The 13395-nt window shown below is 38.7% G+C and overlaps 1 protein-coding gene across 3 annotated transcripts in view; it reads left to right on the top strand.

The window, feature by feature from the left end:
* Nucleotides 1-269: 269 nt before the first annotated feature.
* The window catches only part of rnf111 (ring finger protein 111), a 33122-nt gene continuing 19996 nt past the window's right edge, over nt 270-13395 (top strand). For 2 of the 3 annotated variants that reach the window (XM_041981773.1, XM_041981771.1), the window contains exons 1-3: nt 283-769; nt 3428-4387; nt 9069-9201. In XM_041981773.1, the coding sequence (XP_041837707.1) occupies nt 3511-4387; nt 9069-9201 (1010 nt within the window). In that variant the 5' untranslated portion in view covers nt 283-769; nt 3428-3510. Of the gene's footprint in view, nt 770-3427; nt 4388-9068; nt 9202-13395 lie in introns of all 3 variants that reach the window. The other variant, XM_041981772.1, reaches the window with a different exon arrangement.

Raw genomic sequence — 13395 nt, 5'->3', positions numbered from 1 at the left:
TAGTATTTGAAATGAAGTATTTGGAGAGGTGATACCGGCACAACAATAATAAGTAAACTTACAGTATCATGAGTGGTGGCCTTAAATTACTCAGTGTTTATTGTACAACACTCTTTTGTCGATAACAAACAACATAACGTAGCCGTGTCCACTTTATTGGCATTATAATCCACAGGACAGCTTTGAAAGTAGATTAAAGAAGCTGTCGCAAAGTGTCGTAAAATAGCTGATGGATTGTGACGATCTGACGCCCCCGTGCGGCGCTCAGAGCTACTTCAACTTTGTAGCAGTAGCACAGCCAGCAGACGACCTGCTGGGTAAACAACAGTGGTTGCCTCGGAAGGCAGGAATGGGAACTTCGTCGAGGGCAGATAGTGAGACATTTCTGTCTTGTTAAGTAGAAACATAATACATAGTTCGCTTTACCTTTAGAAGGTTCATAGGTTACATTAGCGAATCAAAATGGATGAGAATGATCGAGTATTTGATAAGTGAAGTGGAACTAGCCTTAGCTTAGCTCATCGCTACCCAGGGCCCATTGCCTTCGATTTTGTTTCTCGGCTCTGCTCGGGACTGTGTTGTCAGTTTCACAATCCCAGCCACTACCTTCCTCGGGTCGCGATTTCTGTCTAGGCCTGTCTAGTTGCAATTAGGGTTAACATTTTAACAAATTACCGTTTTCAACGTTTGCCACTATTTTCCTCAGGATTTAACCTCCCATGTTACAAAAAGGACGGTGACACATTTTGAAATAAGGACTTAGACCCAGGTACGTGTTGTCTTTGTTGTCTTCTGTCTGGATTATTTGTCAGGCTACATAGAAAACTGTCTACGTTTATTTCTCTTCTTAATGGAATAGTGTTAAAATGAATCACTATGATTGCATATTAAATATTTTAACTCCTATTAACATGACTTTGGTTGGTCTGAGTCACTTAAGCAGCGTTTGTGGGATACAGACAGACGGACAGACAGCAGCTGGGCTTATTGTAATTGTTAAGCGTTGTAGAAACTATGCTTAGCGTCAGTTTAAACTCGATGCTGTCAACCAGATTCAATCCACGTAGCTGTATTTTTGCTTGCCCAATCAGAGTGGATGGTAGTCATTTGACAACAGTACAGAGGGTGTCGGTGTAGGGCTCAGCAGTCCAGACTCAGTCGTACATCTTGAAACCGTTTACTGTTGCCATTTCTGATACAGCATACATTTTGTTCTGTTGGCATTCCCGATCTCTTAATTTGAAAATAGCAGGTTTATTTCATGTTAAAGATATCCGATAGCCTCTATTAAAAATTCGTATTACCATCCAGCTCTGATGGAATTTTTCTTCGGGCTATCCTCTGAGTCCCTCGACTTCATGCATGTCATTTCGCAGCTCTCTGTGGCATCTGATGGACTCTCATCTAACACAGAAGTGCATATATAACATACAACAAATCTAGATACACGTGTTAGTTATAGGTTCACTTAATTTACAGTTTCAGTAAATTCTTAATCAGGTGGATCACCTCCTGGCTACATTAACCCCAGCATCATGCTTTTCCCCAAAGCGGACATCTTCAGGTCAACTGACAAGAAGCATGACATAAGAAAATAGGCTATGATAAAGGAAAACAGTGGCATTGCTTAGTGTGTTGTTCCCCTCTGTCTGCAAACGAAATGCACAGCAAAAAACATTCATATCATGCACAAATCTACATACTAATGCAGTCCAGTACCCTGCAGCAAATGTGATTAGGAATGTTGTTGTTTCGCCTTTCAACCGAGATAGTGCCAGAAACAGGATAAACTATAGCTGTTTGATAACTAAAGGCTCTATCTTAGAGAATATCTTAAATTTCTTTCCTAAATTATTAGTATATGTAAGTATATGTTTTCTACATAAATTTCTTTATGTGCTTGTTAGTGCTTGGATCGTCACGATGTTTGGCATGCAGGCTTTATCTATATTTGATTCTGAATCAGATTAAATTTCTGTTAGAAATTAACAGTCACTTTCAGTTTGATACGTGTATCTTAGCAGAACTTTCACATTTACCAACAAAATAGTGGGTGTGTAAATTTGTATTCATATTCTATCGTATCAAGAAATGTATTCTTGAAGATGTAGGTAATATTGCCACAGAAATACATCATCCACCGAAACACTAAAGTTGTATGACCATTAGCTGAATAGAGCATTTACTGTGTATATGAAACACTCTTTGTTAGTAACACTGGTTAAGATGCCTACAAAAATGTTTTTATCATTTTTTAGAGGAATAAAAATGAAATGTCCCTTTGAAAGATTTTGTCAGTTATTACACATAATATTTTGTCTAAATCAAGGATCAGGATCATCAGGATCTTTTAAGTGAATTAGATAGATTTCATCAGAAGGAATTAACAGTTTTAAAGTCAGCTGATTGCAATGAAACATGCTTCTTTCTTGCCACTTCAGAAACACAAATTAACTCAGTATTGTAATCACTGCCAATGTAAACATCACTTTTGGCTAGCAAAACATGCAGTCAACCATGTGCTTTGTCAAAGTACACAAGGGAACACAAAGATAAACATGTTAGTGTATCTAAAAACTAACAAGTTATGGAATTTGGTGTAGTTTTGAAAGAAAAACTTCTTTTTAGGATACATTTGTCACTGAGTTCACCCATAGTGGAGCCCAAACTGAGTGAAAGTCAAGTCGTAAACATAAGAATTACTTTGTTGGTGATATTCCTTTCTATCCCAGTTTGATTTGGTCTAATTCGTGTGTTTCCTGGAATCAACAATGAGGCTAACATATCAGGACTGACTCGTCTATTAATTTTGACTCAGCCTGTAGGTATTTATTTTCTGTTTTTTAATCAGCTGCCTTGAGTCATGCTGTCTTAATTTGTAAAAAAGCACATAATAAATTATTATGTTGACTCACATTTAATGCACAAAAGTATTATCAAGAGTGTGTTAATGTTTGTGATTAGTCCTGTGCACTGTTGACTGGTTAATATGTTGGAAATGTTGATGTTGAGCCATTGTGTTCAGAGAACATAATTAAAAATACAATAATTTTATTAATACAATAATAGAAAATACCTTGCATTGTTTTTCCTCTTTTCGTTAATTGCCTTTTTTTTTTTAATCCTATACTTTTTTTGAGGACAAGTGTTGTTATTTAGTCATTTATGAAATCAGATTTGTTGTAGGATAGGCATAAATGGAAGATACTCATTGAAAAAGTGCAGTAAAGCAGCTAAGAAGCTGTGCTCTTCAATCAAGTACATGTAAAGTCAAGCCGATTATTGCAATCTGTCTGATCAATTTTTTTTTCATGTACTTCTTATTGGTGTATTTGTCAATTTTCAGCATTACATTTTATGAATGACCTGCGTTTGCTGTTTTTGGTTCTTTTTTGATTAAGTCTTTACATTTCTGCCATTTCTTTAGGTTTTGTGAGATGCAGAGGACAGAAGCCCTGGAATTGATGTGAGTGTGCTTGGTGTTTGCTCTGTGAGGACAGACTTGCCACCATGAAGAGTGAGGTGCCGTCTGAGCCCACCAGCAGACAGGAAAATCTGAAGGAGCCACTGGTAAACCCAGAATCCATGGAGGGAGCAAAGAACTTCCCTAACAGCATGGAGGTGATTGGAAAGGCTGGCAGTGATTTTGAAACCCTGTGTGAATCCAGGCATCGGGCCCTGAGGGACACAGGAACGCACAGAGACTCTGAACGGAGCCTCCCTGGCCGGAGAAAAAGAAAAGGCCAACAGGCAGGGCCATCTGACTGCTCACTGAAGGAAGACCACATCAGTGAGAGTTCACTGGCACCTCAGCGTCCTAGAGTAGAACTTTTACATCCCAGTCAAGACGAACATAACCACGAGTCTTCTTTTAGTGACTGTGCCTCCTCTCCTTCATCTAGCCTGCGATTTGGGGATTCAGACACTCTCAGCTCAGACGACGAGGGGGAAGCTGGAACAACAGGGGGTCAACACAAGGCTCCTGCCCTAACAGCAGGAGGAGCCGCTGGAGTTGGCCTGCGCCCTAATCTGGGTCGAACTAGGGGGAATCGTTCTCATAAGTGGGTGCGGTCTGACACTGAGCCAGTGCTGTTGAAGCGGCCATGTCTGAGCAGCCGGCGGCCTCTGCATAGGAAACGCTTTGTGAAAACAGCTCCTGGAGGAGGGCAACGGACTCCAAAGCAAAAGGAGCAAATACTACTGCAGAGAAAGAAACGGGAAGTATTTGCACGGAGGAAATATGCTCTGCTCCATAGTACCAGTAGTTCCAGTGAAGAACTGAGCAGTGACTCGTCATCCCCTTCATCTACTGAAGCTGAAGATGAGCTGTATGTAGATGTCAGCAGCAATAGTAGCCAACCCAACAGTGCTGCTGCTGTAGCCGCAGGTAATTACAACAAATATGCAACAAATTTATCTTTGTAATGTAAGTATCATGCATTGTTTTACAGTATGAGATATGCTCATTTAGTGTGTTTCATAAGACATTTTTTTTTTGCTTGTTTTAGAGTCTCCATATGAGCCCTACTGTTAAAAACATGCTTCTTTAAAGAAAAAGTGAGCTTTTACCAACTCCTGAGTGTAACACCATCAGTAAAAAACAGCATATGCACCGGGGTGCTTTGTTTCTATCAATGCAGATAAGAGTTTTCTTAAACTGGACTAAATGCTGATTTAACACTTTCCCATTGCACACAAAAGCCATATGTTTGCAAGGGTTTATGGAGTTTTTCGACTAGCGTAAAAGGAGCTTCATTCAGAGAGCAACAGGGAATGGTTGTGTAGTATAATGCCTGTCATCACCAGGCTCGGGTATCACCCTCTGTATTTTTATTGGCAAAAATAATTCATTAAAAATTAAACGGTGTCAAATTTCAGTACCTGAGAGGGTATTTGGTCTAGAGATGCATTATCAAGTTAAATATCAAGAACTACTGTAAGTTAAAGGTGGATTTATACTCGTGTGGTATCTGCGTCAACCGCCGTAGGCACTGCATAGCATCGCAGAGGCCCGACGCGTACCTCTTTCAGACCTGACGTGCACCCCTGTTAACGCAGACAGTTATGCAGATGTACTCCTTTATGACTGGTCAATTTGGGATTACGAGTTTCCAGATTTCTGGATCTTCTCGCGGAATTTGTGTAGTAACCCCCATTTTAAAAAAACAATACCCAAAGGATCAAGTTGATGAGGGGCTGATCAAATTATTTCTTCGTTTTCGTCCACAAGCTAAAAAAGACACTGAACCATACTGGACGCCATTGTTGTTTTAAAACAGAAAATACCTACTGAACTGAAGTGAACCATCAAAGGAACTCTGATCTGGTGAGTTTACAAGCCGATACCACCCCTGCTGCCACCTTCAGATTAGGAGGAGAAACTGCAACACAACACCAAAACTACGTGTGCCCCCTACGCTCTAGTGTGAGATCACACTTAGCAGCACCAGCTACACCGTAACGGATGTGAACTGGGCACAAATGCAATACTTGTTTTCCACCTTCTGTACACAGTGAAGCTTTTCTAACCTCTTTTACAATCAACTGCCACTGCAGTCATTTTATGCTGTGTACATTTAAGAGTCATGGTCAAGCTACGGCAAAAGCCTGAAATTTAAAAGACTGATGGTGAATTTACTTCGCTTTCAAAAGCTCAAACTGTAAGTGTAACTTGAAAATGAGGGGACTTCATGGTGCATTTCAAATATATCTTGCAAATTCTAAAACCTACATTGCTTTGTATATGAAAGCCTACAAGACATTAAGATGCAATCAGTTACACATTGGAAACATAGATGTTGTTACCAACATTGTTTGAGCCAGACCATGTTGATATTCTGGATCTGGTGATTCAGAACGTTAGACATAAAGGGGGTACTGGGTGGGCTGTTGGGTCTTTTTGGGATTTTTCAATGACCCTATGGCTTGGTGGATGTCTGTGCTCTCTAAGTGCTTGTAGTTATTTTTGTGTTGTTCTTGTTTAAGTGAACTCAGTAAGCATATACTTTAGTTCTTCCAGATCACCTTACTATGCAATTTGGATTTAATTGGTTGTAAACGATCTCACTTATTAGGTTTTTTCAGATACAAGGGTCAAAAATGATCTAGTTGTGCTGACATGGCACACATGTTTTGGTCACGGACTTGACAACCACCTTTAAGATGTGACCACACCCGCCATTGTAGAAACTGATTTGTAAACAGCCTGACATGTCCAAGTACAAACATGAATGCAGCAGTGAAAGTAAATAAAAAATACTGAACACAGAGAGTGTTGACCCAGAGGATTTGGATCAGGATTTAGTTTAGCCACTGAAGACAGTTCAGAAGAGGAGACCATCAAAAGTTGGACATGGTCAGCCCTGCTACCTAGAGGGAATAGTGGCATGCTGGTAGCCCCAACTGCATTTTAGCTTTTGATCATCTACAAATATGATCAAAGTTGCAGTGATTGTAAGAATATTATACACCATTGATGAACAAATAGCCGCTCCCCTAAGCTTTCAGGGCCCCACACCTGGCAAATGATAGTGGAAACTCCTGCCCTCTGTACCTTTTGAAACAACAGGTTTATTCAGCTTTTAAACTCAAACCATAACTCTGCTTTCCTTTTGAGCAAAACAGAATGAAAGCTCCATCTTTACCTTGGCATACTGTTTCTCTCATGTAGCCATTTAGCTTTGGTAATATTTTGGTGCTGTGGCCCAGAGGGAGAATGGAAAGTTATTTGTTGTGCCTCTATGGTACAAGGCAGGTGGGAGAAAATTTGTACACTGTCGAGCAGCAGCCTTTGCGTAGAAACAGTAGGTCTCAGAGGAAAAACAAGGCATTTGTTTACAGGAGAGGAAAGCAAGGAAACAAATGATGAAACCTTCCTTCTGAGTGTCCAGTGCTGGAGTTGGTGTACAGTGCAGCCAGAAAACAGCTTCATCTTACTTTTGATGTGAATGAGAGTTTTTGTAATACATCAAATGTAAAAACATTACCTGGGACAAACAAACTATTGAATGAGTGCAGGGTTTCGCTGGATCTTTATTTTGAATGAAACAAAACTTTACAAAGTTGCTTATACATCTGATAACTCTAGATTCCTGGCAACATCAGTAAGAGTTGCTCATTCTCAAGTACACTGTCTTCTTTTTTAAAAACCAGCTGATCCAAGTTGCTGCCTGGCTGGACTGTTAAAAGTAGTCATGTGATCTTATATATATATATATATATATATATATATATATATATATATATATATATATATATATATATATATATATATATATATATATGTATATATATATATATATATATATGTATATGTATATATATATATATATATATATATATATATATATATGTATATGTATTCCATATATATATTCCATTGCTTGTTATGTGTTCATGTTTAACATAGTAGCACTTTGTTTTATTTGCCTAACCAGACAGCACACATATGTTATTACTTGAAAGGTGGTGGTGTTTGTGTGAGTGCATGAAGTGCTAAGCATCCAGAATTGCAGAGGGTGCTAAGCAGCAGTTGTCATGAGACTTGGGATAGAAGTCACAGAGGGAAAATATGGGCTGCATGAGCAAGTCACTTACTGGTGTGCACTGAAACATTATAATACTGAAGCTTACAAAGTGTACACAAACTTTGATACAAAGCAGTATAACAAAAGAAGCAGTTGTCTTAATTTAGTGACTTTTAGATTTATATTTTTCCAAATCCTAACTCAGGCGAAGGCAAAAAAAAACATTGTTTCCTCACTTATATCACTTTTTATAGATCTGCATGTCAGCTCTTTTGGAATACAGGATGACTGATTTAATAGAGAACTGCAATAAACAGAACGAGATTTACATGGAAAGCTCTATCGTCTGAAAGAAGTTTGACTCTCACACTATGCATGAGTCAGTAACACTTATAAAGGAATTGTTACAGTAATTAGAAACAGACATGCAACAGTAAACACTGGGTCCAGGGTTTCTGTAAAGTATAAAAAGTATGGAATTTGTTTTATGTATCTTACAAGACTGGATAAAAAAGAAAGAAAGTGAGCATGGAAATAAGTATTTATGTTTCCAGGCTGCTGCCCTTCTTTTTTTTTTTTAAATGGAAAATTTGGAATTTTTAAACATAACCTAATTTAAAAAGATTTAACTTTTTAAAACACTTATTCTGTTCATTCAAGACTCTTAAACATGTGAGAAACATAATATGTTAGTTATTCAGTATGATTAAGGGAAATAATATAAGAAGCTTCAGTTTGAGTTTGTTTACTTCCTCATTGGGCAGGGATGTTGTCACGCTTCCCCTATATTATGTAGTGTACATGTAACATACATGTTAACAGTTGGCTACCCAGTAAAACCATATATTTACATAGTTAACATCTAGTTGTTTATGCTTGTGTAGTATGATCTAAAATTATGATTAACTCTTGAGATCTGATTCTAGAAAAACATGTAATTTATAAAATGAGTAGGAAGCTTTACTATCCACAACCCTACAATAACTCAGAGAATAAGCTTTGTGTTTAGTTATAAATAATAGACCTATTTTGTAAGAATTAGCCCCTGCACTGTCTTCCTTAAATATGCAGGGATAAATTCTGCTTTTCTCTCAGATTAATTGGTCATCTTGTTTTAGCAGCTCCTGTGACGCTTTTGATTTCTTGAGTATGATGTGGGCGGCATTATTGGATAGTTAGATCCCATACAAGGTTTTTCATTTCATACAATAAGCCATTTTAATATTACGATATGCAACACAGATCACAATAAAAAAAGATCAAATTAAAGATAAAATGATTAGCATCATATTTGAGGTGGTGAAATGTTGATTTTTTTTTTTTTTTATCTTAGACTCTTGTTTTCTACTTGCTGGACTCTAATGGCAAGCCAATCTGTTTTTCTCAGAAAACTTATGTAGCTTTCATGGTATTAAGTCAAAGTGAAGATCTGTTGTGAGATCTGTTTAAAAGCACTAGCAGGGCAGATTAAACTTGTCCAAAAAGCCCAAGTTTTATTAGTTGTTTGGTCTTACAATTTATTTGTGCTCATTGTATATTCAGGTGCTTTGGATGAGGATGTGGTGGTGATTGAGGCATCTCCCGCTCCAGCACCTGCAGTCCCTGCAAGTGAAGAGATCAACGTCACCTCAACAGACAGCGAGGTGGAGATCGTCACAGTCGGAGATGGATTCAGGTAGGCTTTTAAGCTTTTTCACTAAGCAATAAAATAAACTGTGTTACAGATCCTCCAAGATTACTCTCATTGTTTAGTTTTGATTTATTTGTCTGGTTTTTCCTCATGGTAGCCTTTCCTTACTGTGTCGGTGGGTGGGTCTGTGTGATTTGTTGACATAACCCTTTTTTTATTATTATTATTTAGTTTTAATTTTTGTACAGCACTTTGAGATAAACAGTGTATGAAAAGTGCTTTTTACATAAAGATTGATTGACTGATCTATTTCAGTATAAGGAAATCAAATGAGCCAAGATTCTCAGACAGTGGTGACTAACCATCAGAGTAATGCCTCTACTCCATGTCCTCCCAACTTGCTCTTTTTCCAGCTGTAGGAGCCACAAAACATGTTAAGGAGTAATGATCACCAGGTGGATGATTTGTTTTATTTTGGTTGTCATGGTGATGTTCAGCATGGGGTCACGTGGATGCGGTAGAAGACGGGATGAACTGTTACGAAGGAGTTGTCAGTCAGTCACTAGGGGTTTTGCCAGAGAGAGGAGGGCTGGGCAGCCATAATTTTTGTTGAAAGCTGAATTTATACCCTGAATTTAATACACTGAGTTTAACACGCTGAGCTTAATGGACCAGAGTGTATGTTAAGTCTAAATGCGCTACATTTATGATCACATGTTAAGTTAAACAAGTTTACTGCTGCATCCTGCAAACATGAATGACGATCAATAAGGGAAGAAACGCATCAGGTTGAAGAGCGTTTTTTGGGGGGGGGCATAGACGGCACGTCACACAAATAGACAGAACCCATTCTTTGCCTCACTCGTGACTGTGGAAGTCACTACACCAGCTTTATTAGATTAATCCATCTTTCACTCAGACATAAGTGCTTTCTAGTTAATTCCACTTCACATAGTCCTCCTTACTGGGCTATGAAAGGTCATGAGTCGTAGGTCCTGCAGTTGTGTGCAGCATTCATTCAGTATCCTTTCTGGAGTTGTACAGGTTTGCTTGTATCACCATCTGTATCCTGACTGTTTCAGTTTCTGTAGCTGCACATATGAGTTAGTTTGCAGAGGTGCAAACATTATTTGAGAAGCGCTATTTGTGCTTAACAAGCATTTAGCCTCTTGACATTTAATGGTTTTCAGTAATGAGACTACATGCAGAGCAGGTCTCTGACCAGACTGATATCACTGGATCATTTTGAATGAATGTAAGGACGTGTTCACATTGACAATTTTTATGCCTCTCTAAATGAACCCTGGTCAACTTCCATGGATGGTATGATTGGAGCTGGGTGAACATGCATTCGGACTCTGGTGCGGACTAAAGAAGCGAACTCTGGTCTGCTTGAACATGGGGGCTCAGTACACTTGCAAGTAAATCATGGTGCCCGGAATCCTTGTTTCCAGTATCAACGTAAATGGGCCATCCAGTGACGTAGGACACGTTGTGTAACTCTTCGCTCCTCATACTGGACAGATTCAGGTGAAAGCCGTGTTAGTTATTTTCTTACTTCCTCACCACTTCGATGTTAAACTAAAACTGTTGAACCTCACATTAGTAGAAACGTGGAAGTGACACGCCCACCTCAAATGATCACACAATACTTCTTGGAGCCCCACAAGAGGAAAGTTATGCATGGATGATGTGTTGAGAACAAAGCCGCAAGATGTCCCCAGTCATGTCCGCAGGAAAAAAATTTTGTTCTCAAGGCCCAGAGAACAAGACAAAAGGTCTCGTGTCTTACAGAGTATGTAACAGGCTTAAGTTTGAACACTGACATAAAAACTGAAACCCCAAGTCTGCGTAAACTTTTGCTCAACTGTTTACTTGTGTTGAGCGAGCCGTTTTTGGGTCTGGCCAATCAATGAGCTGGATTTTCTTCTTCTTTCTTGTTGGTCAGTGGTCGTCTCAGGAAACACCGCCCCTAGTAAGCAAATGTTGTAACTGATGTTGCTCAGACTGATTAAAGAAATATTAAATCAATTATAAATATTAATATGTTGTTTTTACCGTTAAAATCATAAGTTTCTCTCAAGAAGCAGCTGAGTGGACTATATAATGTCTCTCGTTGTGACGCGTTGCCAAGGTTACCGGCTCTGACACAGAACCTGCAGCTCGGTCGGTCGCAGTTATGTTACGTGAAAGTATCATTTCAGATGGCAGGTGCACCTCTTACAGCTTGTGTGTGTCCAGAGGATGATGCCACATTTTGTTTCAGTCAAAGTCCACAGATAGTTTCTCAAATCGTTTTTATTGTAAGAAATATTATCCACCATTCACTCGTATCATGTATCAAGCTAGTATGTCTATCCTAAATCATTTTTATAATATTGTCCACTATTCACTATCAAGCAAGTAAATAAGGTAATCAAGAAAGAAAGAAGGGCAACGACCTGTTTAAAATTGAAACACATTGCTGTTGATCGGGACATTTCATAAAGTTACTGGCACGTCCATAGTAGTGTTTGAAGGACGGAGATTTAACGTTTGTGGACCCTGACCACTGCTGGTTGGGACCTTGCGGGACAACAAAATGTTGCTCCATTCTCGTCTCTCCTGGACTAATGAAATCCAAAAAGCTTGCAAGCTGCTTTCACAGCAATGCGCCGTCACAGCCCGGCATCTGAGTTTCTGTTGCCATGGTTACCAACTAGCATTTAGCCGGCAAGGCAAAATTTAGTTGTATAACACATTTTATGTACAAGACTATTCAAAGTGCTTTACATAAAACATTACAGCAGGGTGCAGAAAGCAATAAAAGAAATACAATTAATGAAATAAAAACTGAAGGAAGATGCTAAAATAAAATAGATAAAATGCAAGAAACAAAGTTAAAGACAATATTAAAACATGATTCCAGCTTAAAAGAACCAGATGTAGATTTTGACTTCTGAATAAAAACTATTGAAATGCTGCAGAGAACAGGTGGGTCTTTAACCTGGATTTAAAAAAACTGAGGGTTTCAGCTGATCTGAGGCTTTCTGGGAGTTTGTTCCAGACATGTGGAGCATAGAAGCTGAATGCAGCTTCTCCGTGTCTGGTTCTGACTCTGGGAACTGATAAGAAACTGGAACCAGGTGACCTGAGGGTTCTGGAAGGTTCATACAAGGTCAAGAGGTCACTGATGTATTTTGGTCCTAAACCATTCAGAGCTTTATAGACCAGCAGCAGAACTTTAAAGTATATTCTCTGGCGAACAGGCAGCCAGTGTAAAGACCTCAGAGCTAGACTGATGTGGTCCACTTTGGTCTTTCTTGGACTCGAGCAGCAGAGTTCTGAATCAGCTGCAGGTGTCCTAATTGATTTTTAGGTAGACCTGTAAAAATACTGTTAGAATAATCAAGCCGTCTAAAGATGAGAGCATGGACTGGTTTGTCCAGGTCCTGCTGAGACAGCAGATCTTTTACCCTTGATCTATTCTTAAGGTGATAGTAGGCTGACTTTGTAAATCCCTTAATGTGTTTCTCAAAGTTAAGGTCTGAGTCCATCAATACACCCAGATTTCTGGCCTGGTTGGTGGTTTTTAGGTGCATAGACTACACATAATTTACAACAATAAGGCTATTTGACCGGAACTTCTTTTTATAGGTGTCCATTATCACTTTTAATGGACACCGTACAGCCAGTCAGAATCGAGACTTTTCAGTGGGTTTTTTTCTTTTCTTTTGCCAGCCTTTTGAAAGAAAGGAGGCTGGTGCTTTGATAAATTGATCTTTCTCAGTGTCTGATACTTTTGGTTTCTAGGGGAAAGTTATTATTGAAATCCACTCAGTTTTATTCTTTTTTAGGAGAAATTTGTAATTTAAAATCAGGTAATTTATTCTGGGTTTGTGCCACTGGAGTTTTGTTGTGCTGACATCCCTAGTCAGAACAAAGTAGTACTAGCTTTTATTATAGTCAAATACACTTTGAGAGCTTTGGAATCCATGTAAGCATTGACTTCCAGTTAAACAATAATTATTGAAAAGCAATTTGATGGAAGAGTTAGTTTACAGAGCTACAAATCAAACTTCCCCCCAAACTATAAAGTATCAGAAACTTTATTGTTACAGCTTTTCAGTAGAGATGCACCGACCTCCGTTTTTGGGGTTCTGATCCGATTTCAATATCTGAAAATTGGATATATGTCAATACCGACATTTTCAGATGCCAGATCAGTTTATGTGAATAGGGAAGCAGGATGTATATGAA

The sequence above is a fragment of the Melanotaenia boesemani genome, chromosome 1 (genome assembly GCF_017639745.1).
Source record: "Melanotaenia boesemani isolate fMelBoe1 chromosome 1, fMelBoe1.pri, whole genome shotgun sequence".
NCBI lineage: Eukaryota > Metazoa > Chordata > Actinopteri > Atheriniformes > Melanotaeniidae > Melanotaenia > Melanotaenia boesemani.
This window is presented reverse-complemented; position numbering and strand designations above follow the sequence as displayed.